Genomic DNA, 26,820 nt, shown 5'->3' on the forward strand with positions numbered 1-26,820 from the left:
ATCATAAAATATATTGGCAAAGTTTTTGCCCGTATCATTTCCTGGTGAGAGTTTTCAAAACATGGGTTAATTAGGTTGGGAAAGAAGATGTAATGAAAATTTAAGAAAACCACCAACCTTGAACATGAGGAACAGCAAGTGTGATGTCTTTCATCTCAAATTTTTTGTTAATAAAATGGACTGTTACCGCCATGAACGCAGTAACATTCGGAGCAGTCCAGGCATCATGAGTGAACGACAGAAAATCCTCTTTGAGGAGTGATTGAATCTTGATGGTCTCTTGGCATTGAATATGTACCCTAGCGAGATGATTTGTGATCGTTTTTCGGCTAATTTGATCCAATAAAGGCATTGCTCCCTCGTTGAGAAGCCGAGCAAAGTCACGGAAAGATTTTTGCTCAACCACGGTGAATGGCAGGTCGCACTCTGCCAGGAAGTAAACAAGGGCATTCTTGATTGATTCACTATTAAGTTCAACCTGAAAGTGAAAGAATTTTCTCGTTTAATAAATCATAATATGTTGATACAAAAAATAAAGTGATTATAAAATGACTCACCTTTGCTTCAATCTTTCCTTTTTTTGCCCATTTTTCCATGTCAAATTGATTATTCTTTGTCTTATTCTGGATAGTCGGATCGGCCAATCGATGGGCTGACAAGAGGTGTCCATGCAGATTCTTGGTACTACCGCTTTTGTCCTTTTTCAATCGAGTTCCGCATAATGCACTGTTCTTCCGGGCTATCGTGACCTGGCACACTACCTCGTTGGTTTCTTTGGATTCAACAAAGTGGTTCCAAACCCAAGATCTTTTGAGTGATCTGGGTGGCGATTTTGATGGTGCATCTCCTGCTTCATCATTGGATCCAAGGTCAATGACTGTTTGGTTCGAAGGCGGAGGGGTGCTAGAGCAACTGTTGGATTGGATTTTTTTGCACTTCATTTTTTTAGGTTGGCCGTGGGATCCGGATTGTTGTCTGTATATATGGTCTGAGGCTCCAGCGGCAACGACTATATTGCCCTCAGGGGTTGATTTTTTTTTGGTTCCATCCCCGGGGTTCAGGGCATGCCCCAATCAGTCCGGGGTCTGTGCTTCGGGACAAGCCTCATGCCCCGTCCCGAACCCCGGGTCCCACCCTTAGACAGGAGAACAGCCTCAAAGGGACCTACCCTAAAGAAAGAGGGTGCTACCTGTAAAAACCCCGGGGAAGGAAGAAAAGGTACCACCCGACTACCCGATTGTAGCGGGCATCAACTCTCCCCCGGAGAGGTATACACCAGGCCATAACACTCCCCCGCAAGCCAATATCACTGATAACAGAGGTGATATTGGATTGGACACCAAATGGACTGGTGTGAAACTACATACAAATCTAAGTGTTACTCCCCGACAGACTTGTTAACTGTCAACTTTCACGCATACTGGCTACTATACTAATGCTATTTTTTAAAGACTATACTATGATTTATCTTAAAATGGGACTTTTGGCACCCATGAACCGTGGAACTATTTTAAGGCAACCACACTCCTAAACCAATAATCAATAATATGCTTATATGTAAGACTAGGAGTAGCTAACACAGTTATGTCATGTTATGTGAGGGTTACAAGCTGGGGAGATGTGACATGTGCGAGATGCAGGCAATGGGAATTGAACACGCAACAAAGGTAACGCTGGGCTCATAACCTGTAAAAACCCCGGGGAAGGAAGAAAAGGTACCACCCGACTACACGATTGTAGCGGGCATCAACTCTCCCCCGGAGAGGTATACACCAGGCCATAACACTACCTACAACAGAAAGGGTACAATCCCGCTGGGTATTATAAATACAAGCAATATTATGCATATTCATTATGCATATGTAATACAAAGTGAGCTTGAAGAACAATAAGCAAGAGAAACATTCCCTGTGAGAGGTTGAAATCTGTCACTGCAAGAAAAACTCTAGAAACTGCTTGCAGTTGAGATGCAGCAAGTTTGAATCAAGCTGGAGTCAAGCACCCAAATTCCATGCTGGTGCACCTTGAGTGTGTACCTTGTTCAGCATCTCAATGCTGAACATGCTGTAGTGCTCATGCAGTAGGCTGAGGCAAATTTTCAACCTTGCAAATGAGCATACCCCTGAGCAACCTTTTATTTGCTTTTAGTAAACACTCCATCTGCCATTGAATCCAGCCAGAATAGCATAACAGGGGTATGTACACATGAAAGGGATATCTACATATGAAATGAGACCTGCCAAACTTGCCAGCTCCCCCTTTGGGGGGAGACCCCCCTCCCCAGCTGACCCGGCGGGGCCGGGAAGTCAGCAGGTTATCAGATAAAGGAACAGAAAGACAGATCCACAGTCTCAGGACCATGATCTCTCCACAACAAAAATAAAACACCTCGTTTACCAAATGGTAATAATAACTAAAAAAACTAATCCTACCAGGATAAGATCTTATATTCAATGTTAGAGGTGTGTGCAGTGAAGCAAACAAGCTGAAGACAGACAGCAAAAAGAGAGAAATAGAGGGGAGATAGAGAGAGAGAAAGGGCAGTTCCAGTGAATAGACAAGTCCACTACAAAGGTCCAGGTTCAGTTGATAATTCAAGAAAAAAAATATGATGTAAATATCAGCCTCAGGGTAAGGCTTTACATGTCAAGCAAATTGTCCTCCGGGGTACACACACACAAGCAGAGAGAGAGAGAGGAATCAGATAAGATACAAGATGATCCGAAAAGAAAGAGCGGGGCTTTTAGGACATGAAATATTTAAAATAACGGATAGGGTGAGACGGCGAAAGAAGCGCAGAGAGAGGGGGTCACAGAGAGGAGCAATTCAGCATTCTAGCCAATGCAAAGTTACTCTTCATAGACTCGTGGCCATCATCATCGCCAAGCTTTTTGATCAAGCCTTGGTGCGGAGGAGGATGGGTGTTGTTGGGCAGCTGATAATACGTCGTCCTGGACGGGTCGATGATCGGGAAGAGTAAAGAGCGGGGGAGGAGAGAGTAAGGGTTTTGGAGCAAGCCTGTGATGAGCTCGATAATCCGACCTATATCACCAAAAAGATACGACCATTAGCTCTTTTTTGTCGTTCCTTTCATCTTCAGATTGTCTGTCTTTTTTTTTTGGGGGGGGGGGGGGGGGGGCAGGGGAGGGGCTAACCTTCTAATGGCATCTTGGCCGACTTACTCAAGTGTCCCAAGATCTGCTCAATTTGGAGGCTCAATGAGTCATGCTCGGTGCAGGCGGAGGGTTTGAAGACGCGATTGATAGCGATCAATCTACAATGAGTTCGCATAGCCTTTGGTTGCCCGAGATAAAAAAAAAAGCGATCGTCAATCATAAACCAAACATTTGCCAGGGTGGAGCAGGAAGAGAAGACGAACGACGCTCAGTCCGAAGTTCAGGGTTGGATTTCCACACAACAGTTGACCCAGATCGACGCTGATAAGGCCGAGGTTCTTGTGCTGGATGAGCTGGAGAAACCAGTCGATCAGGAGCTGTCCCGAGAGCTGGCAGATCTGGAGATGCGCGTCTTCGGCGGGTGGGTGGAGGTCGAGACAGACCAGATCCTCGTTCAGTTGGATCAAGCTCGTGTGGATCAACGTGTGTGCCGATAAAACTACACTCTCGAGCGTGCCTTTCGTTAGCTTTCACTCTGGTCAATTTGCTTTTGCGCGGAAAGCGGGCTTACGACAGGCATCTAGTTGGCCGTATCTTGTTAACTTGAATGGGTTCTTGAAACTCGGGGGGATCGAGTGATATAGACCCCAGATTAAATTGGACAAGCTTTCATGCTCGTGCCTTTTCCATGAAAAAAAAATGAAACGTGCCAGTCAACAATCTTTGTTTTCGGGCAAGGCCTGTGGATGGGAAAATGGCTGAACTGAATCTCCTGGGCCGTTTTGGCAGGGTGGGACCGTCTGTAGAGGGTCGTGTTGACCTTGCCCAACAGGATTGCCGCTGTGATAATAAAAACCCAGGTTAGCAAACCCACGTGCGAGGTGGATGAGGGGAGAGACCGGAATCATTTCAAACATAAATAGCAAAGCAGAAAGGGATGATAACTGACCCTTGATCAAGAGTTGCAGACTGCCCTGGTCGCCAGTGCGATGCTTGTAGAAGAACGAGGGTGAACTGGGCGAGAAGAACTCCCGCTCCTCCGCCTCCTCCTCTCGTGTCATGGGTCTCTGACTCCCATCTTGCTCGTTCACTCGGTAGATCGCCGGACTCGAGATCGGGATCAGACTGTCCCGTTCATCCACCGTCGACGCAAACCCTCCCGCGGCTGAACACATCTTATCACAACAAAATACGTACCACCATAAGAGAGTGCTATTTGTGGTATTTCGGAATCATATTTTGGTCAGTTTTTCCAAGTTTTTTAATAGTGGTTGGGCAGTGCCTCTTTTTGTATGATGACTGTAGATATGAATGCTACACACCGATAGTGTTGAATGTTCGCGTTCGTCGGCCTATCTAGAACACCGACACCATCGGGCCAAAACGAGACTTTTTCTAACCCTGGATCGTTGTACGCAATGTTATGCTGAGGACGAGAGAATGAATGATTGTTGTGGCTGTTGAGGTTGAGGCCGACGAGGGTAGAGAGGCGGATACAGCATCCCAAGCACTTCCAGATCATCAGCGGTTTACCGACGACGGTGTAATACTGACAACAGAGGACGGCGGCCTCGGCCAGTTCGAGGAGTTTGCGGGGTTCACGCAGAGTGGCGATGCCGGTGTTGAGTAAGCGCTCGGCCCATTCGGCATGATGGACGTGTGGCCCTTGCGGGTGGCTCCAGTAGACCGGGGCGAGTAGCTCGCGGGAGATGTACTGTGCGCCGGTGGCACATATCGCATGGATCAGGACTGGCTCGGGGAAGTGGGGGTCTAGGATACTGAGATCGAGGCGTGATTGGAGGCCGATCGGCTCGACTAGGGTGAAGGGCGATAATGGTCGATTGAAGAAAGCCTTGATGAGCAGCTTGCAAATCTTCCGCGAGGGCAGATGGGGGTACCAATTCGGCTCGGATATGGGCAGGCACGGGTCGAATGTTTGGGCGGCGGACAGCTGATGAAGATGGTAGGGAGACGGGGGAGATGGGTCGGGTATAGATGAGGTAGCCGATGGACTGGGCGAGTCTAAGATCGGGGTTATGAAGTGATACGGGTATGGGTTGAATTCAGCCTGGGTGAGTTGGCCATCATGTTGCCTGACCTGGGTGAGTTGGCCATCATGCTGCCTGATGACCAAGGAATGGTTGATCGGTGGGTTGTCGATCAAGGAGATCGACTGGCGATGGCGATGATGAGGGTGAGGGTGATCGGCAGCATAGAGTGGCTGGAAGGCTTGATGATAAGGATCTGTAAGCTCGTCCTGCTTGGCGAGCGCGAAGAGGTGGCTGTTCTGATCGGAGACGAAGAACGGCGTGGGCTGGGTTTGGAGGTGGGGTGTTGTTTGGTAGGTTATCCCGGTCGGCAATGGCAGTGGTAGTTGCTGCTGCTGCTCGTGTTTGATGGCCGCCGAAGTCCTGCGCTGGGCCAGCGTACGCTCGAGAGATTCCAGCTTGAGCTCGAGCTCTGCTATCCGGTTCTGCTGGGTCCGGTTGGGACAGACGACGGATTCTAGCCACTTGGGTGGTTGGTCGTACTTGCACTGCGACTGCTGTTCGGGGCCCAAGCGTTTGCACGACGAACAGATCGGCTTGACCGCATCGCATTTGGTCTGCAAGGATCGATGCGAAGGCCAGGGTCAGTAATACACAGTCAATGGGTGTTCGAGTGGATACATACCTTTCTTGCTCTGCAGTTGAGGCAGGCCTTGTTCCGGTGGAGGGCATTGCTGGCCTTGCGGATGGTGGTGATGTTAGTCCTCCTGGCGGGCTTCGGCGGCCGGTTCTCCATCTCGCCTTGTGAGGAACTGTCGCCTCCCAGTCCATCCCCAACTCACCCCGCCCTCAACAGCTGATGACATAAGCTTCCATACGCCACACACAGCAAGCACATTCTGACTTCCGATACCAAAATACTGTTTGGGATCCCTCATTGCGGCTACATACACCTCGCTAACACCTCAGCTATTTACAAAGTTAGATAACGTTACAAAATGTGCTCTGGTATCTCATTCTCCTTGGCCACATCTTCATCTTGAGGATCATTGTTTATCTGGTGATTATTTTTGACAAAATGTCTAAAAACATAATGATTTAAAAACCTAAATTCGGGATCCACTTGATCGCGCACATCCAGAAACCGCTGGAAATTGTTGTTGGTTGCCCCATACGATCTTTCCAGACTCTTGAAGGTCTGCGAGTGTTTTTTCGCCCAGTGAGGTCGTAAGTTATAGTGGGCTTCCAAGATCTTCTCGAATGCCTTGAATAAATTTTTGTATTCTCCGTTGATCTCCAGCCCAAACGCTCTTTTTCAAACGTGGTCATGGTCAGTGTGGAAGGTTTGTAGCACAATTTGCAGGAGATGCGTATATCAAAGCTCACTTGAATTGTACGATACCAAGATAAGTAACTCGTTGGCCGCACGAAGGAGATAACCAGATGGTATCGGCAGCCACAGGTCTGATCTCCATGGGGAAATGCATCTTGAGCCCCCCTCCGATCTTTTGACTTTCAGAATGTAAGAACGAGCGGAATTGTCTTAATGCCTCTGCAGTGAGCTCGTATGGGATTGCGCCCTCGTATGTGTGGTGGGGCGGTCCGCAATCGAAGTTGAAGACACTCGCACTAGCATTGATCCGATTTTTCGGCAAGCGTTTGAGCGTCTCAAGCTGGATCAACGCATCTAGAGTATCCCGGTCGATCGCTTCAGTATCGTCGATCGATATCGATACGGTCGGCTCGTGCAGCAAGCGATAGCATGCTTTCATATAGAGATCCGTGATATTCGGTAGGTACTTGGTGAGCAAGAGCACCGCCGGCTGGATGTACCACTGAAAGCACTTCATCAGCTTCTCTCGTAGACGCGTTTTCCAAGTTTCGCGATCCTAGAAATTCGTGCAAACCACGTTCGTTAACACCGCGGTGGATGACCGGGGGGAATTTGTGCGTAGTGACGGTCAACAAGCAGCTCACCCTTGGCTTTGTCGTCCGATTCAACCTTTCTACTTTCACCTGATCAACTTGGGGATACCAATACATCCTCACATGCTCAGCGCTCCTGGCAATCCAATCGTAGTGATTTACAAACACATCAAACGGGATCGCGTAGGTCGTTTCCTCAAGATTGAACGAATCTTCACAACGCAGTTTGACTCGCGTGATCACTCCAGTGAGTCCTAAGCCGCAGAGACTTGCTTGAAAGAGCTCGTGGCCCTCTGAGTTATTTACGGTGACTTGACTCGAGTCGGCAAGAACCAAAGTCAGGGATTCAACGTATGTTGAAATACATCCGTAGTCGTAACCACAGCCATGGATCGCCGTTGAGATGGCTCCCGCAATGGATTGTTCTGAGATTGATCCAAGCACTGACAAGCTCAAATTGTATTGATGGGATAGCTGGATGAAATCTTTGAGGCGAGTGCCAGCCCACACCTCAATCGTTTTGGTACTTTGATCCACCTGGAACCAAAAAAATCAACAGTCGGATTCAGGTCGACGAGCTCAGGAAGAGTGAAGCCAGCAGGAAAGCAAGGATGAGACCAACCTCAATCAAGCCGCTCATGCGATCCAAATTGACCATGTAGTCATCAGAGCACGCCAGATCGCTGGGACTATGACCTGAGCCAAAACAGCGAAGCCTCCTCGATTCTCTGCGACAGAGCTCTAAGATGAGTTTGATCTGGGCCTCGTTCTCAGGCTTGAAGATCGCCAACGGATTCGCTTTGAATTCACCCGACCAGTTGTGGAAGTGGGCCCTCCGGTTTTCGGGCGTTGCTCTGATCGGCTTCAAGAGTGTCTTGAGTTGCTCAGTGCTGGTGGCTTTCAGGCTGGCTGGAGGGGGGATCTTCATGGTCAGCTCGGACAGTTCTCCTTCGGCTTGCTAGCTCTCGCTGACTATCAGTCACTTGGGCTTCTTCGGCGGTTGTGGAGTACGGATGGACGAGGCCATCGAAACGGTCAGGACAGAAGGGCTGCCCTGAGTGTGAACTTTTTTTTTTTTGTTCCTGTTTCCCTTCCCACCGATGCAGGCCGACAGCCTCTCACATCGTTACCGGATGGCCTCTCCGCCTGGACGAAGCTAAAAATGCTTTGTGGAAATCTACCTGACACAATTTTTGACATATTCCATCATTGCACTGCAGGATTCAACCCTAGGCTGCTCATGAGCGGTATGTAACAAATGTCGGCTGGGATTCACTACGGCATGCCTCAAATCCTTGGAGCGCGCCATGGTCAGGGCGGAGTCGCGGAGTCTTGGGCGCGATCGTCGTTGGCGATGACATCATCGTCGGAATAAACCTGAAGAAACCATATCCACATAAAGTTTGGCCCGTGGCGTGCCGATGACGCAATGGAAGCCCTGCAGGCCAATCACATAACATAACACTCAACAGGGTACTGTTGGTTATTTACACGAATCATCACCGTCTTGCTCTCGGGATTGACACATCAAGTCATCTACAAACACAACGATCGCAGGCAATCGTAGGACTTACGCCGCGGAACCAACGGTACTGCACGGATAGCGTGACGGTTGGAAGAAGACGGGTCTAGGAAGCAGTCAGGAGCCAACTGACAAGAATTTAGGAGCCGAGAACCAAGAAGCAAGCAACATAGAGACTCAAACAGCTCCTAGTCGCACATTCAGCCGGGTGGATGAAACATTCAAAATGGTAGACGATAGTACCACTTCTCGCAAACCTGGTGTAGTCGTGGTAGCACCCTCGCCGCCGGCCGATGAGAATCCGAAGACCAACAGTCCCCAAAAAGCCGAAGCAGAAATAGAGCCAGACAGAAAACACGATGAACAAGGTAAAAACCGTCAAAAATCGACCTATGGGAAAACCATGGACGGTACAGGTTCGTAGACTCTCGACTCCAAGCAGCCTTTTATGTGGGCTACCCTTTTGGATGTCGGACGGGAGTGCTAACTCGACTGCTTGTCGTTTTTGGTTGATCGAAGTGTTCAAGATACCCGAAACTCACAACATGATTTCCTCATTGTTCGATCCAAGACTGCCCAAATCGAGTCTGGATTTGATCACCTTATCAACATTGATCGCTCAGACGATACCCTTGATGATCTTTCCAAGGAGGACGCTCAAGACATTCTACATGGTCTCGTTCTTATTTTGGAGATTAACCTATAACGTCGGTTTGGGCTGGGTTTTGAAGAAACAATCGGAAAACAAATTCTTGATCAAGATCATCAGGAACTTAAATCTCTTCAATTCGAAATTCAACCCGAGATTATCGAACTGGATCGAGAAACAACTCAAGTCGAAGATGTCCACCAATAACTTAAACTACGATCTCAATAAATATCCGATCGAATTTAACGTCTGGCTACTATTCAGACAACTGGTTGATATCATCCTCTTGAACGATTTCTTCTCATATTTCTGCCTTTCTTATTGTTCCCTCAAGCTCCCTCATCAGCAACAGTCACAGCAAGAACCTCAACACCAGTCAAACTTGAGCGTGTTCTTGATTCGTTGGGCTCTTGGGGTCATTCTTGTTGGGTTCAACATATGGGTCAAACTCGATGCCCATCGGATCGTCCATGACTTCGCATGGTATTGGGGTGATGCGTTCTTTTTATCATTGCAAGAGTTGGTGTTTGACGGTGTATTCGAGATGGCCCCTCATCCGATGTATTCGATCGGCTATGCTGGATTTTATGGCGCCAGTCTGATCACCGGCTCTCAATCCGTGTTCTTTGTCTCTCTATTCGCCCATCTATGCCAATTCGGTTTCCTCGTTTATTTCGAAAACCCACACATTCAACGTACTTATGGCCCTCAAGCCAGACCACTCACAGCTGCCAGTCCTCGTCATCAACTCCGATCTCGCTCTCATCCACGCAAGAAAATCCAACCCCTCAACTTCAATTCTCCCAACGAAACTCCCAAAGTTGTATCTCCTGATTATCGAGATACCCATCATGATACGAGCTCGGCTCACGGATCAAACACTTTTCAAGAACCCACACAGCATCCGGTCGATCCCGCCGAAGTTAGGGAGCAGTTAGAGCACAGACTCTTTAGAAGAAAGGAGATGATCATGATCGATAACTTTGATAAATTTAGATCGATCGACTTCGTGACGATCTTGGTGATAGCATACAATTTTCTCATCCTGTTTATAAAGGAAGATGACTCCAGGGGAAGCAAAAAGATCTACAACAATAAGGGTTTGTTGATCAGTAGCCTAAATGCTATAGCTTGGAGGATTTGGTTTAGTTTTGGACTTGGCTTTAGACTCAAACAACAATCTCAAAACAAGATGATGGTCAAACACTTCCTCACGAAGTATTACTATCCGATCGGAAAGTTCCGCCACTCCGCACAAAAACACGAAGATGAGATCCATAATGCAGACGACCACAACGACTTGATCGATGACCTGAAATTCGAGGTTATCGAGGAATGCTTCCAGAATTGGAAGGGGATTTATAATTTATCATTAATAATGACTTATGGTTAGGTTCATTTTCCTGAATTGCCCCTCACGCGAAATAAGCGAATCAAAAAGCAGGGGAATGAAATGAAGACTGAACGCCTGCTAATTGTCTTTTCTGCACGCGGTTGGATAGTTTCTTTCGCGATCATGTCGGTCAAGTTTCATAAATTAGAAAACCAGTGGGAGTTGAGCTCTGAATTAATCAGAATTACATTTGGATTAGTCAGTAACATATTTCTTCATGTTCGATCAACCTTTACAATCAAACACCGATAGACCGCATGCTTATAATGTCATGCTATCCTAAAAAAACGCGATTTGAAAACAGTGTTTGGTTGGTATTCACGTTTGGACTGCTATCTCAACTTACGAGGTATTGGGTAAATTTGGCTGGTTCTACGGTCAGTCGAATTTCTCACTCATCAAGACGATCTACAAGTCGATTATTCGTGCTAACATCAATCTTGACAGGCGACTTTTTCGTGGATGATTATCCGATGGAATTGTCTTACGCTGGCATTTACAGATACTTGAACAATCCAGAACGGTCGATGGGTGGTGCTGGATTCATTGGCATGAGCTTAATGAGCGGGAACAAATTGGTATTTGCCTTGGCGTTATGTTCGGTGCTATGTCATTGGTGGTTTCTAAGTTTTGTTGAAACGTAAGTCTTTCAAGTTATTTTCTCGTAATGCCCAATGATTTTCCAGGAGAAAAAAGACACAATTGACTGTTATCTCTCTTTATTGAAAGCCCTCACATGAAGAAGGTGTATGGGGATAGGATTCGAAAGGAAGCCGGTCTAACGAAAGTCTTGAAACAAAACGCCCAGAAACTTGCCGCACGTCGAAAGAATTTAGATCTTCGCATCGATCGTGAAAGTGCCAGCAGTCTGGGTGGTGGAAAAATCGACGAGAAGGAAGGGAAAGGTTTTGAACGGAGATTCAAAGAAGTTCAAGGAACCTTTGAGTTTATCTATGACGAGACCGTCCAAGCCCTTGACGAGTTCTTAGAGAAATGTAAGTCGTGTTTGATAGAGAAAAGTGGAGTATGTTACATAGCCTTCGGTGCTATTACAAAAAAAATTGAAGCGGCTGTTGTTTACTAATGAAAAATGTTTTTTTTTCTTCAGCTGCTCCCCGACTTTCTGGCGTAGTCAGGGATACCAAAGTACTTTTACAAAGTTCAGGCGAAAGATTGATTTTAACGTGAGCGTTCCATTCACGTACTGTTCTGGAGGAGAAAAGCAAGTCGTAGTAGGTGCAGAAAGGTTGATGTAGGAAGGGTTCCGTAGGCGCATTGCGAACGACTTGTCCAGTTACGATACAACTCAATATCGCTTGACGATGCAAGAGTCGAGATACCACCGCCCCCGAGATCCCGAGTGCAACCGATTAAGATTCCATATGGGTGAGCCAATTAGGTTACAGTGGACCTCGCCCTGGAATCATTCCCGAGCAGATTGGATTGGATGCTATCGGCGAGGCTCTAACAAGAGTGGCCTCGTAACCGAGGTCACAAGTTCCGGACGATGGTGCGGGTTATTCGAAGAAGAGTGGGAAGGCGATATGCATATTGGGAAGCGTCGGGAACAGGGCGAAGAGAGTTTTGATCCTCAGGGTAAAGACCTCAAAGTTGAAAACGACTCGGCCAAGCCGCCAAAGACTGGATGGGTCGAGTTTAAGGGTGAACGTTTGCCTTGGGAAGAGGGGGTTTATGAATTCCGATTTCATCATGGCGGAAAATATAATGTCATGGCTGTCACTGAACCATTCGAAATTTATGGTAAGCGTATTTTCGGTATAAGTGAATCCATGCTGAAGATCTTCTGATGCATTTTTGGGTAAAATTCTTCGTATGCTGTTGGTTACCTATAGTTGAGAGGATCGAAGAAGACGTGGAACACATGAAGCAGATCGAAGATAAACTAAGGAACTTGGTTGGCTATGGATTGGGCATGGAACCGGACTTGATACCTCTGAGATTGAGGAAAGAGAGTGAGAGGATTCTCAGCAGGGACGAGCCAAGGCCACCGACTCAGAATGGAGTCCGGCACGAGAACAACGGACAGCATTCCGAAGAAATTCTCGCAAAAGGCGAGGATGGACAGAGCGATGAAGAGGTCGAGGAAGAAGACAGATTCACAGTGATGAGCTTGGAAGAAGCAAAACGAATCCAACGGTTGATTGGCATCGGGATTGGGATCGAACTCGGTATCGAAATCATCCTCGAAGATTGCGAAATCTATAGATTAGCTAAGAGGATTGTCTTCGTTAAAAGTCTGCTCAAACCCTTTTTGAATAAATGAAAAACATATCATGTTCGTCCTAAGTACATTTACCTTTGCAAGTTTGTTTGTGTATCATTCATCTAGCCTAGTGATGTACATGTGTGTCGTGCCAATACTTTGTCGGACTTCAGTGATCTCTCTTCACCTATTTATCCTTCTTTCATGCTTGCTATTATTCTCAACATGCTCAGTTTGAAAACATAAGTAGATAAAATATCCACAATATAAAAGGCCCACTTATACATTGATTTCCTTGCCTTGGCGTTGTGGTCTCATCATCAACACGTCCCAATCAGATACAATCTACCCAAAGATTTCGTAATGTATAAGTAGACTGTATATTGCCTGGATCTGTGATTGGACTGTGGGTGATGTTACATGACGTCGGTATCAGCAGGTGTTTTTGGAAATAAGGATCTCTGGACCTTGAATTCTTTCGTCTTTCAAACCAGGAATCTGTGCCAGCCTGATATGCATAAGTAGATGAATTTTTCTAGATTTGGTGACATGAGAAAAAAAAAAGACAAAAAAAGGCGAAGGTAAGGAGAACTACTGATTATGCAGGCAGTTTTTTTGTGTGACTTGATGTAGATCATGATTCAGGGACGGAGTTGAGGGCGGTTTCAGAGGGATTAGGGGGGGAGGTGATGGAGTGACTGGAGTCTGATCGTTCGTGGAGAAGGAAGGGCTCAGGAGGTTTGTTATCGGGAGTATTGGAGAGAAGAGCAACGCTATCAGGGATTGATAGTGCTTCCAGATCTGCAGGAGGACGAGTTGGGTCTGTGGAGGGCTGGAGCTTGTCTTGGCTGGAGGCGAGGGTGGATGGGGGGCGAGGATCTGTTGAGCCTCCGGTCGAGGGGCGCGAGACGGTGTGTCCTCTTCTCCGTGGGGGTGGGGGTGGAGGTGCGGCGAGAGAATTAACGAGGGGGAGGATGATGGTGACTGGTGCGTTTTCTTTGTCGGCTTCAACAGCAGGAGCGGGGCTTGGCTTGGGGTCCGGCTTCGCCTTGCCCGGGGAGCTGGAGAGATGGAAGGACATCGGCGGCATGGTCCGGCGCCGGAGGCTGTAGTCCTCCACGCTCGACGGCTCCGACGACTCCTCGTTCTCCGCCGCCTCGGCAACTCCTGTCTCCTCCGCCGCCTTCGCTCGACTCTCCCGGATCGTCGATACCCCCGTCGACTCCTCACTCGGCGCAACATCAATCGACTGCGGGAAGTCCTCCGGATCATACGTCTTCCCCTCCGCCGCATCTATCACCGCTATCAAGCCGGAGGCCGCTCGTGGTACCGCAACCGCTCCGCCTTGTAAGATCTGCTCAGCCTTTACCTTCCGCCCATAAAACCTCGCATTCTCATCCGTCCGCTCTATAATGATCTGTGTTGACAAAAAAATTGACGATCAAGTTGTGAGTGATGGCCTAGCTGAGATAGCATCGTGTCTTGAACTCACGTTTCCGTCCAGTTGAAAACCGCCATAGATCCCTTTAGATTTCGTGTATGAGAATACAGGACTGGTCTCGGGAGCTGAATCAAAACTGACGCCGTTTCCGATCGGTCCAGCAACGACGACGAGTTCGGCTCCGAGGGAAACCTACAATAATAACCGTACCAAGGCGGATATTAAGAAATAAACATAGAAGTATATGGGCAAGAAGACGACTGACCTTCGGTTTAGCAAACGACATGACTGATTTTTGTGTCCGCAGTACAAGCACGACATCGTACACCTCGACCCCAGCAAGGAAGCCGAATTCGCTAGTGTGGATCAAGATGCCACTGGGAGCGCCCCACGTGGTAGGCGAGTCCCTGGAGATGACCACACCGGAGCCCGAGGCAGATGAGGAGCCTGGTTCGGAACGGAAGACGGTGAAGATGGCGAGACCTTCTGCTTGCTGGATGATATGCGTCGGGATCTTCTTCAATGCCACGCGGGCTGTCTTGCGCTCCAGTTGCGGTTCGTCTAGCGTCGAGTGGATCGTCCCATTCACTCCTCGTTGGGTAAAAGTATACAAAATTCGCGCACATTTGTCACATTCTATGTCCAGTGAACTCGGCCTGTTTTTGTCAGATCATAGTGTTTTCGGTGTCAGCTTGTCGATTTGTTTTCCCTTTTGCTCTATGGATCTGGTCGAGATTTGTGTGTAGTGAATTGTATGTTGAAGGTGATTTAAGTTTCTTTGGTGACTTGATGATATTCTTGTGCTTGCACTTAGTGTTGTTGTTTGTTTCCGTTCGCCATGAAGAGTGACTTGTTTCGTGCATGTGTATGGATACAAATATGGGCTTGATGACTTACCAGAATGCCCTGTTTTGTTAGAAGCAAGTCAGAGGGTTTGTTCTACGTATTTATTTATAGTTTTTGGGTAGAAAAGGGAAGCAGACATACTCCATTCCGATCTTCCCAGTTTGTTTGTTCATCCAGTTACCCAAGATTCCGGATTTCCGCCACAACTAATCACACGGAGAGATGAGTATGTCATCCGGTGGTAGATAAGAGGTGCGTGGATGTATGCCTACCCAATTCAAGCTAGTCTTCGCCGTCCCATTGAGTTTCGACTTGAGGGCCACTTGGCGGCGGAGTTCGAGGTCTCCATCCTGGTGGTCGTCGGCTGAGCTCGGATGGGTTGATGAGACTGGGCTGAGCTGGTAGGCTGATCGTGGCCTTGGTTTGGCCGGTGAGCTCATCCTCGGTGGGCTACAAAAGATCAAGAGACCTGTTTTGATGTGAGCAGAATATAATCTCGCCAGGTTCTTGAGTCCTTCAGTCAAAAATTCACAGGACCAAAGAGTACTCCAATCAAATGAGACTGCACATACCCGATCGATAAACAGAGTCGTGGTCCAAGTCTGTTGGTTTACAATCTCCCAATTTTTAACAGGATCGATTGTCAAAAAATAGAAACCATCGTGCTCAATTGCAGAACTCGGCTTGGCAGACTCTCCGGGGCTAGGGTGAACCCCTCAAGATGACACTTCCCCAGCGAACCATTGGACCACAGATGTGTATCGCTTCTTCCTCATTCAGCTGTTCGCTGCCAGACTCTGCGCCAGAGGCTTCTTCCCTGACCACAACTTCAAGCCGGCAAGCGGCTATGGATCCTCACCCTTTTGATGCAGCTCATTGGGAGGGGGGGGGGCGCCCCGAGCTTAACTAAGCCTCTCCGAGGAGGCGCGACGCGAGCACGGGAGGGGCTTGTGTTAAGTTCGGGTCCGCCCCGGGGTTAAACTAAGGGTGGCACCCGGGTGTTTGGGCGGGGGGTCAGCCTTGTCCCGAACCCCAGATCCGACACCACCCGGGTGGTCACAATTATCTCCTACAGATCTCCTACAGAGATTTCCCAGTTTTCAAAAAAAAAACGCCAGCATTTCGCCTCCTGAAGGCTACCATAATGAGTCTGAAACTCCGGCGCCTTGACCTCCGTCCTCTGCCCGAAGTGCTCTATTTATACCCTTCTCTCGCTCCCTAAAACCTCACTAGGGTTTAAGGGCGGCTGCGCCGCCCCGCAACAATTTATGTGATATTAATTGTGAAAGTTTTTTTTTAATTGTTTGCATTTTATTACCGCAAGAAGTTGAGAAAAATTGGTGTCAAGCCCCGGACTCCAAAACACGGCAAAGAGCTTGGTCTAGCACATCTCTATCCACAGAGAAATTTGATGCGTTTTGGCTTGGCCGCTGGAGCAAAACTTTATAGAGGGGATCCAATAGCCAATAAGAAGGTGTTGCAGACGGAGGTCCTGTTGGGGAGTACATACACCTTCCACAGGACACGGTATCAGTTTCCCAGAAATGGCAAACTTCCTATTCCAAGGAGTTGGCAAGGCCCGGGGAAACATAGTATGCCCCGACACAGTTCAGTATCCCGGAATTGACAAACACACTCTTGGTACAATTATTGGAACCCGTATTCTGGGACACGGTCTCAGTCTCCCGGAATTGGCAAGCGTCCTTTTCCGGGAAATAGGCGGGGCCCGGGAAGACATCTTATCCCGGGACACGGTCTCAGTATCCCAGAATTGGTGATATTCCAGCAATATGTAGGGCTGGATTTGTTATTTGGAAAAGCTGTAGTGGTGAAGATTAGCATACCATCCCGGGAAACAGTCTCAGTTTCCCGGATTTGGAGCACGCAATAAGCTTTGCATTCTTGTAAGCAATGCAATACAATATGCAAAAGGAAATGTGCACAGTTGTGGCCAAGACATAATGGGTTTGGAAAAGGAATAAAGAGAGGCAGAAGTCGTGGTCAGTTGGGGTTGGGGGGAAAGGTATAAAAGGACACCACTTGTGGAGTAGTGGAGGTCACCGCTTGGCTCTTGCTCGGCGCCAATTGCTTAAAGAGCCAAGTGGTCCAAGACATTTTGTACCCGTAGTTTTGTTGTGCAGTTGGGGGAGATGCTGCCATTTTTTTGGTGATGTGCCTTTCGGTCCGCTTAATGTTAAACCACTAATCTCTCCCAGCACCTTCAGCTTTTGTCTATTCTGTTCTCTTTGTCTCTCACATTAGCTTTGTTCTCTGCGCCATATGAAGCGCTAAAATCTCTCCTCTTTGTGTCCATTGTTCAGCCTCGAAGTGTACAATCACTTCTCTTGCTCCTCTTTCCTATTGAGAGGGCGGGGGCCCGGTTATAGTGATATGATATATATGTAGGCAGCCGAGAGCGGCTGTGATAAGACCAGTAAGGTAGGCACACAAATACCAATGGCCAAGAGCAGCTAGAAATAATATGAGAGCCCAAGAGCGGGCACGAGAGAGGCAATTAGATGGCTTGTAATAGTAATACGTGAGTGGGCCAGAGGTCTGTGATAAGAAGAATATGGAAAGTTAAAGATAAGCAACAAAGTGGCCAAGAGCGGCAAAGGCTGGGAAAAGGCTGGGAAAAGGCTGGTGCCTATGTATTCCGGCATACACATGTCGGGTCCAAGACCCGGGACATCGCACCTCTCAGCTGTCAGGCGCTTTTCATCCGCATCCCCAAATGCGGGAAAAAGTTGGTGCTTTTCACTTGCATGCCCTGCAAACGCAGGAAACAAGCGGTGTTTTTAATATTCTACTGCAAGTTCCTATGCTGCTTGGCAATTTTTGTGCAGCTCAGCTCGTGTATGCTTTCCCCATGCCCAAGAAATTGATACACGTACTCAGGGGAAAAAAATCTGCTCTTCAACAGAATTGATTTCACACTTCATCCTCATATTTTTGATTTCACAGGACATGCTTTCTATAATCTATGTCAATTTCTGAACATGCTGGTCTTGTTTTTTTGTTTCATTACTGCTTCCTGTAATTTTTATGTTGCTCCCTTCATCTTTTGTTCTGGTTCATAATGATTCTTGCATGCTTGATCCCAATCAGTTTTCAAAACCTGAATCACTTGGTCTTTGATTGGTAGGTACTCCTCCAAATTCTTGGTGAGCCTACATAACAATAGCCAAATAATCAGAACCAAAGTGACTGAATTTTTTTATTGATGCAGCGAGGGGCAGGAAGGACAAAAAAGAGGAGAATCCAATTATCCAAAAAAAGATTATATATTTGCTTCACAGGCCTATGACAAAGTATCTTGACCAGGAATCACCACTGAACCGCTTTTACCATAACCAAAAGCTTGGTTCAATTTTCATTAGAGAAAATTATTGGGTGTTGCACTCAATGCCCAAAGGCTGCTCTGGATTTTCCATAATTGGTGTTGCATCAGGGGTCAAATAGACTGAATCTGCATGGAAAGTTGGAAACAGGGCAACCTAGCCTTGACCCGGAATGGAACAGAGGGTGTAAAGTTTTTACTTTGGGCAACATTTTGTTGGCAATTCTTGTGGAATTTAAGATAATGTTGAATAGCTGAATCTTTTTGCTCATCCAAAGCCTCCAGCTTTCCTAGCGCATCTGACAGTGGTTTGTTGTACCAGAACTGGGAAACTCCCCCAAGGGGAAAATCATATTGCCATATAGGTACGGTGTTTATAGTATTTACAAGTATGTAATTGGGTTGGTGAGAAACTATGTGAAGGAAAATACTAGAGCTATGTAAATAAGTGTAAGTACATAGTATGCAGATATGGAGTAAAGTGATGAGAAATATGTAATAAACTATAAAGCCATAGTCCCGCCACAACATGGTTGGCCTGCTGCGCTTTTTGCTGATTTTTTTAGCAGCAAAAAAACTTTTCAATACCATCAATCAGTAGCACTCTTTTGCTGCGCTAAGCGCTGAAATGGCAAACACCGGCTACGCTGGGCGCTCAAAAGAGGAAACTCTCCCTGAAATAGTAATATCATTTTGATCAATGAAATGAGCACTAAACCAGCGGGGAAATGTGTTGCAATGAGCACTGGAGAGCCTCAGATTCTGCTGAGAAAGCTGGGTTGGATCAAATTTTGGGATGAAATGGGCCTTTGCTTGTGGTCTGTGGTTGGAATGATGAAAAAAACTCCGGGCCAATACCGCTACTTCCAGCAATTATGTAGTGACTCAGCGCAAAAGAGCGCAGCAGCCCGCCGGGCTATATAAGCCACTTGTCAGGCTCAGTGATGCTAAGAGGATATCTCTTCTGGCGACACTGGCTGATAGATAACAGGCGGACGAGTAGTCTGGGATTGGGAGAGTTTTATTTCAAAGAAATAAAGAAGAAAAGACGATAAAAAAGGAGGGGCCCGACGGAGCGGGGGTGGTTTGGATCCCTCCTAAGATAAGACTGGGGCCTGCGAGGCAGGTGTGGTTGTGATCCCAGAAGGTAGATGGATAGGGAGAGCGCGTCGGAGCGGCAGAAGGAATGTCTACTTACTTGTATATGTCCTTCCGGTTGCGACGCGGTACTCGGCGAGAGGAGAGGAAGTACGAATGCTTAAGACAACGAGATCCTGAAGGCGCTTTGGGGCTGAGTCTTGACAAAAAAAGTATCAAGAAGTTAGCGGTCGAGGAGGTCAGGTTTTCGAGTGGGTGTAATAAGCTGAGGAACCAAGAAGGAGGGGAACTCACCTCTTTAAATATCCCATTGGCTCCCTTGGAGAGATTCTTCTTGCGGAGGATGCTTCGGTCGGAAGAATGTTTATTTGGAATAAGTCATACTCCGTCCGATCTTGGGAGTATGACTGGCTTTTTTAGGGTTTTTGATGACAGGTAGTGTAGAGTCCTGTCATTATATTTGATTACATGTCACTTGTTTGTCTTGTGTCCTTGGTACTACAGTACTGTGACAGTTTTTATGATGTAAGAGTTCTATTATTATTTACCTCGGTGCGCCGGGGGTGTTCGCTGCGGTGCACCAGAGGTAAAGCATATGGTTTTTAAGGTATTTCTGCTTTGCGCGCGCTAGGCGCTAATTAACTTATAGGTAATATTAGCTCTAATTAATATTTATTACAAGTTTTGTCACGATGGCTCGTGGCACGTAGCCAGCTGACACCACTGTTAACAGCAAAAAGCCGCGAAAAGTGAAGAGATGTGCCGCCAATTGCTGCACGGCTTTTGTTGCGTTATTTTACAGCATAAGCGCAATAAAATCACTGCGCTGCGCGAAGTTCAAAGCACACGTCGCGGTTTTCTGCTGTGCAGGCGCTGAAAACAGCGTTTGGCCGCTGCTGCTATTGTACTTGCACAAGTTTTCACATCATTTGTTGCAATGATAATGACGAACAAAAAAAATGTTGAGTTGGGCCCCGTTTGGAGCCGATATAATTGCGCGATATAATCTGGAAACTTGTGACATCTGATCAAGTTTTGGCGGACCTGATCAGATGTCACATAGTAAAGATGGCCTTGCGGTACCCGTTTGGAGGTACCCGGCACCAGTTGGGGGGTACTTCCTGGCTTGTGATGGTACCCGCCGGCTGGTGCCCGGTGCGGTACCTGGTGCCTGCTTCTGGGCAAAATTTGACCCGGTACCTGGGTACCTCTCCGGGTACTGCTCAGAAACCCCCCAGACCCGAACCCCCCTATAGGGGGGCTGGCTCTCACCCACATGATTTGATATCGGTTGAACAAATCTGATTGATCATATCCTCATATCCCTCCCCCCAACCCACCTACAATGTCATTGGCCCGCACGCAAAAAAAGAGAAACACCCGAACCAATCATACATCCACTCCACCGTCCTCTCAGCCTCAACACGACGAGTGTCCAGAGGAAAACACCAGTGATAAGGACGATCCTACTCCAAACAGCAAGCAACCTGCTTTGACACTTGCATCAACACCCCTCGTACCATTGACTGATGAGGAAGAGTTAAGTAAGTTCTTCATCTGTGTTTTTTGGCATTCATAACATCGGTTGATTTTATTCTCACTTTTAGAACGTGCTTGTAAATTTGCCTCGAATGGAATGAGTACTAGCTACAAGAGTTACAGAGTACCAGAGCTCTCCAATCAAAAGGACAAGTTCGGCCAAGCCATGATTGCCTACCGTTGCAAGAGGTAAGCTCATTATCTCCTTCCAGCCAAGGAACCAGGATTTTCTGACACATGTTTTCAGGTGCAACATCAAGATCAACCGTCCAATGGCCGACTCCTCTTGCAGTAACCTCACCAAGCACGCAGCAATCTGCCTCCGCAAACAACAAGAATCTGAAAGCAACCGCTCTCTGGGTGCGCTCGGGATTACTGGTACCGGTGACATTAATCCGAAAGAGGTGAGCCCCCTGTGACTTGAACAAATTCTGAAAATACTCTCACTGACTCTCAATTGCATGCTTTCAGGTTCCACAGCTATGTGCTATATGGTGTGCAGAAGCTGCGCGACCATTCTCGGCCTTGGTTGATCCAAGCCATCAGGCTCTTCTGCACCCCACCGTTTGCAAGAATTTACCAACAAGAAAAGCGGTCTCAAGAGATATTCATAAGCTTTACTCGGTGATACAAGAGGACTATTGGTCCACTTTGCAGGTGAGTGCCACTTTCTTTCTTTTTCAGATTGATGCATTCCTGATGGTTCTCTCTCATCAGGCACACAAAGGCGCTCTATACTTAGGTGTTGATGCTTTGCAGTCGCCAAACGGCTTTGATATTTTGGGAGTTGTGGTCTACAGATTAGCGGAGGACGACACCGGCAAAATGGAGCTAGAAACAATGCCGTTAGATTTTGTTTGGCTTACTAAGTCACACACGGGTGAGTACCTTGCGGAGACGGTCTGATTGGTTGTTGAGAAATTTGGGATTGAAAATAAAGTAAGTCTTACTTGACCAGTTTTCTCGTTCAATTGCCGGCTCACCCATCTTGTGCTTGCCTAGATCTGTGGCATTTTAAGCGATAATGCAAGCAACAATGAGGTGATGGTCAGGGAGCTCAAGAAGTTGAAGTGGCCTCGCTTCAAAGGCAAGACACACTGGATCCGATGTTTTGCCCATATTGTCAACTTAATAGCCCAGTCAATTCTCCGCCCGTTTGGAACTCGGAAGAACAATAATTTGGTTGGATCCGATGAAGAAGGGGATTCTGAAGAGGACAACCCTCCTGCGCAGATACAAGTGTACGTTCAACTTGCTTGTTTTTTTCATACTGCGTGTTTGTCAGGCTGAATACCTTTTTTGTTAGGCTTGCACGTGGGGAGAAAGGCAGTACCTCATCAGATGAAGAAGAATACCCCCTTGATGAAGAAGAAACTCTGGAACCGCTACATGAAGATGATGAAACCCTCAGTGAGGCAGATATTGAAAATCTTAGTGAGGAAGACGAAAACAATTGGTATACGAGTGAATCAAGCAAGGAAACTTTGAGCAAAGTAAGCCAGCTTTCTGTTGTCTATCTAACGAGAAACGAGTTTGACTGATCTGGTAATTTGGCCAACTTTTGCGCAATTGCTAAGAAACTGAGATTCTCCCCAAATTCAAAAGCCGAATTTATCGAGATCTGTCAGGAAAAAGAGTGTGCCACCCCGCACAACATTGAAAGGGACGTACGTACGCGATGGAATTCAACCAGTGCTTAACTCAAAAGTGTCATCAGATGTGAAGCTGCAATGTAAGTGTATATTTTCCTTGGATTCAATTAAACAAAGTTGATCAGCTAACCAAGCCATCTCTTTGTAAGTCTGGAGTGGCAGCGCCATAAAAGACATGGTGTTGAACGCAAGTATTATGTGGACCAATCCAACTTTGCCTTGGCCCGTGCTTTGCTCAATATACTCAATCTTTTCTACAAAATCACCTTGCAAATATCGGTTGCAGGCTTGGCTTGATTGTTGAACATAGTCTTATTCATTGATCAAATCACTGAACATTTATCCACAGCCATCACAAAGATGGAATATCCTCCGGCATTGAGGAATGCTTGTCAAGTTGGCTTGAAGAAGATGAACAAATATTACAGCTTGACTGATTCCTCTCTGCTTTACAGGATTGCGATTTGTAGGTTTTTTTTGCTTCATTTTTCCTTGTCCTGTTTACTGAATTTATTTTCAATCCCAGTGCTGCACCCATCCTTTTGGGACGAGTAATTCAAGCTCACAAAGTGGGAACCTGAGTGGATAGCTGAAGTGATGAATTTTCAGCTGAGGCTGGGGAAACACAAGGGAAAAACAGGCCTGAGGAGGAAAGCTCAAGGCCGGGAACAAAACAAGGAAGCCCACGAAGGGGCTAAGCTGCTTAGCTGTGAAGGGGAAAAAGGCCCCTCACTACAAGAGACTCTCAGGTCTCAGGGAACAGGCGCAGGAACTGATGATGTTTCATTCCTAGTCTGTCGTGATATTTAAGCTATTACAAATGTGGGACAAGATGTGGGACAGAAGGTGGAGATGAATATTCATCTGGAGGAAAAGGAATGAGTGACAGATGGGTGACAGGGGAGAGAAAGGAGATGGAGACGTGAAATTCCAACATGAAGCTATCCGACTTGCGCGCAACATGTGGGTCTCGCATTACAAGCCCCGAGTGATCCCTACCACCACTACACCAACTCCAAGCTCCAAGGTAAGTTATCTGATCCGAATTTGTTTTCATTTAAAAACTGACAAATATGACCATGCATTTGAAAGCCAATGACTTTGATGCTTGCAGGCCTGGAATCTGCTGCTGCTGCCCAAGACGGCCAAAACTCGTGTGACCCATTTGATATGTGGCTCAACGGAGCACTTATCCTTGACGATGGCAATCCGGTGGATCCTTTGGAGTGGTGGATGAAACAGAAGTCCGCGGGAAACACACATGGTGGTCTTGTGCATATGGCACTAGACATTTTAAGTTGTCCAGGTGAGAATATGTATGATTATATGCTGCATCCAACTGTTTGTGACAGCTCTGTCTATGAAGCTTAGGGCAAAAACCCGTCAAAATTAAGGGTTTTGGGCCCTAGCACTATAACTGTGCTGATGTAAACACTAGTAATGTAAATTACTAAACTTGTTACGTGGTAATTTAGCCACTACAAGGGTTTTAAACACTCTTTTAAAAAGAGGAGGATTTATTATGTAATTAATAATATATAATTATTAATTACAGGGAATAAATTTGGTGTAAAAAGTAGGTGGTAAGCGCTTAAGCTGATTGGCTGCTTGTCAGAGGCGGAGGTCTTACGGCAACTACTTTTAAGGATAAAGCTTGTAAATATGCTAATAAGGGATTTTTGATATTTAAAGGTTTAATCCAGTGGATTTTACGTGCTGGGGATGGTTTTAAAGGGAAAAGGGGCTACAATAGTAGCAGAGGAGAATATTCACGGCAAATTTACAGTTTATGGGCGGTGAATGGTCTGGGGGATCTTTTCCTGAGGGCCAAATAGGCCTCTATTTATAGAGGGGACTTCAGTGGGCGTAAACACTGAGTCCTTTTCTCCCTATGGGAGTATCCAGGGGTGTAGCCGTGAAAAGGGCTTGGCTGTGGGTAATTTAATTGTATTGTAATAGACTAATTTCCCTGACTCTGTCACATGACATGTTTATAACCAATTGTCATGTGAAAGAGCTTCAGTAGAAGTCTACATAATACTTTCACGGGGTATTTTTACACGAGTAATATGACTCATTAATGTACAACAGTTTAATTTTATGTACATTGTTTGTTTTACTAAATTTATGTATGTAATACTATTTTTGGGCGCTTTCTGGGGCCAATTCTTATTTATCCAATTAGTACATGAAGGAATAGGAATAAGGGGGTACTTTAAGTGGGTGACCCCCCTTAATTTATGATGAGGAATATGATTCTGCAATAATAATTTAATAATAATTATTATTTACTAAGTTATTGCAGTCTTTTGGATACTTGATGTATCTCTAAGGCTGACAGTTTGAACTAACCTGTCCAAAATGCTTAGCAACATTGGTGGATGTTGAGCGGGCTTTCAGCTTTGGACGTGATTACATGACCTCAAAGAGGCACAGACTTGCAGCTCAATCACTGAGCAGGGGCATGACTGTTGCATTCTATTCAAAGAACAATGAGATCCAAGAGGGGGTCTTGGATTGGTGGAAACACGGAGTTGAGGAAGATAACAAGATGAAGAAGAAAGGTAAGAGAAAAGTGATAGTAGTTGACGACGATTAGTATGATTGATCTTCACTATCTAAGATTATATTCAAGTATTTATTGTGGGCACACATATTACATCAATATCATTTCATTTTCATTTTTTTTTGGTGGCAGGTACCGCTGGTACCCGCCTGCTGGGGCCTGGTGCGGTACCTGGTGCGGACATTTGGCTAACATTTGGCCTGGTACCCGGGTCCCACGGGGCCATCTTTATCACATAGGGTGTCATGCAAAAAAACTCATATATTGCCTGGATTATATCGGCTCCAAACGGGGCCTTAGTGTTGTTAATTATTTCTCAAGCAAGAGGTGCAAGATCTGGTATCTATTTCAGAGGGGCTGTATCCAATTTCATTTCCCGTGGCGCAGCCGCGAGTTCCCTAGTTATTTTTACTGGGGAAATCTTCAATTTATCTGTCCGTGACACCATCCAAATGAACCTTAGTGGGAATGTGCTTGACCCATCAGGGAAATGAGGTCAATAAAACCTTAATTAACCTTTGGAGGCTGTCAGTTTCAAACAGACTCCCAAGCCCGTCCAATTGGCCTCCCAGGCCCGTCCATTGGACCTTCCCAGGGCTCAAGGCCGTCCAAATGACCATGAATTCCCGCCCATCATGATGTACTGCCAAATGAAGAAATTAGGACCGGAGGCAAGCGAGGCGGAGCGGAAAGGGAAAAAGTCGGCTTAGCCAATAGCAGACGATGAGTCCAAATAGGACCGGATTACTCACTCTCAGGGGCTTAAGTGCCTAAGTAGGGAGACTCGAGGTGGGGCTAAAGTGCCAACTTGAGGAACAGCTTTGGTCAGGACTGATGACTTGATTTCTTGGAGTCTAGTGGTTTTAAGTAGACTACATACAATATGGTTAACTTGTGGGCGCGGATATAATCATAATGAATGAGAAGAAAAAAAATCACATGCATGACAGACAAACAAGAAAAGGTGACATGTTTGTGACAGGGAGGAGAGAGAAGATCAAGAAGAGGGAGAGCGAGAATGAGTGAAATCCCAACACCAAACCACCCGGGTGTTGGCCTCATCCCAACCACCCGCACCCGGGTGGTACTTTTTGGGTGCCAGACTTACATTAAACAACGTAAAAAAAATTGTTCACCTGACCTCCCCGACACCACCAAAAAGTTTTGGTGTACCCCTGTCAATACTCAACAGACTGTAGCATGTCCCTGTACATGCTGCACCAATACTATTCTGCAGTACGTTCTGTGATCTTGGTTTCAATCGGGGCAGAGCAGACAGGACCCAGGAAAGTAAAGGAACCCGGAATTTGTTTGCAAGAGAAAGAGATGCTGAATTACATGTATAGAGAGAGAACACTATATATACATGTAATTACATGAGCAAAAGGTGGTCTAGGCAAGAACAAGCCTAGTGTAACGACTCGCCTTTGGTTAATGTGAAATCATGCTGGGGACCAGATGAAAATTTTTTCAAGAATCAAGAGGAGGAGTTTGCAGCGATCTAAAGCTAGTGAAAGAAT

General features: G+C 46.5%; 4 protein-coding genes across 4 annotated transcripts; 1 reads left to right on the plus strand and 3 right to left on the minus strand.

Annotated features, from left to right (window-relative positions):
- Positions 1–2,809: 2,809 nt before the first annotated feature.
- PtA15_11A73 (uncharacterized protein) lies at positions 2,810–5,900 on the minus strand (the record flags this gene model as incomplete). The annotated part of the gene is made up of 8 exons (XM_053161648.1): positions 2,810–3,042; positions 3,156–3,294; positions 3,380–3,615; positions 3,688–3,797; positions 3,881–3,956; positions 4,066–4,328; positions 4,439–5,721; positions 5,790–5,900. The coding sequence occupies 8 exons, from the start codon at positions 5,898–5,900 to the stop codon at positions 2,810–2,812; spliced, it is 2,451 nt and encodes an 816-aa protein (XP_053024941.1).
- A 195-nt stretch (positions 5,901–6,095) lies between these two features.
- On the minus strand, positions 6,096–7,958 carry PtA15_11A74 (uncharacterized protein; the record flags this gene model as incomplete). The annotated part of the gene is made up of 4 exons (XM_053161649.1): positions 6,096–6,414; positions 6,491–6,993; positions 7,082–7,567; positions 7,653–7,958. The coding sequence occupies 4 exons, from the start codon at positions 7,956–7,958 to the stop codon at positions 6,096–6,098; spliced, it is 1,614 nt and encodes a 537-aa protein (XP_053024942.1).
- An 820-nt stretch (positions 7,959–8,778) lies between these two features.
- On the plus strand, positions 8,779–12,878 carry PtA15_11A75 (uncharacterized protein; the record flags this gene model as incomplete). Its single annotated transcript, XM_053161650.1, has 9 exons — positions 8,779–8,968; positions 9,072–10,589; positions 10,704–10,792; positions 10,899–10,971; positions 11,042–11,234; positions 11,324–11,589; positions 11,703–11,778; positions 11,865–12,355; positions 12,448–12,878. 9 exons carry the CDS (start codon positions 8,779–8,781, stop codon positions 12,876–12,878), a joined length of 3,327 nt encoding a protein of 1,108 aa, XP_053024943.1.
- Positions 12,879–13,452: 574 nt separating this feature from the next.
- Positions 13,453–15,545, minus strand: PtA15_11A76 (uncharacterized protein; the record flags this gene model as incomplete). The annotated part of the gene is made up of 6 exons (XM_053161651.1): positions 13,453–14,235; positions 14,311–14,451; positions 14,525–14,915; positions 15,157–15,165; positions 15,247–15,311; positions 15,378–15,545. 6 exons carry the CDS (start codon positions 15,543–15,545, stop codon positions 13,453–13,455), a joined length of 1,557 nt encoding a protein of 518 aa, XP_053024944.1.
- Between the last annotated feature and the right edge of the window lie 11,275 nt (positions 15,546–26,820).

Source organism: Puccinia triticina, chromosome 11A (assembly GCF_026914185.1).
Source record: "Puccinia triticina chromosome 11A, complete sequence".
In the NCBI taxonomy this organism is placed as follows: domain Eukaryota; kingdom Fungi; phylum Basidiomycota; class Pucciniomycetes; order Pucciniales; family Pucciniaceae; genus Puccinia; species Puccinia triticina.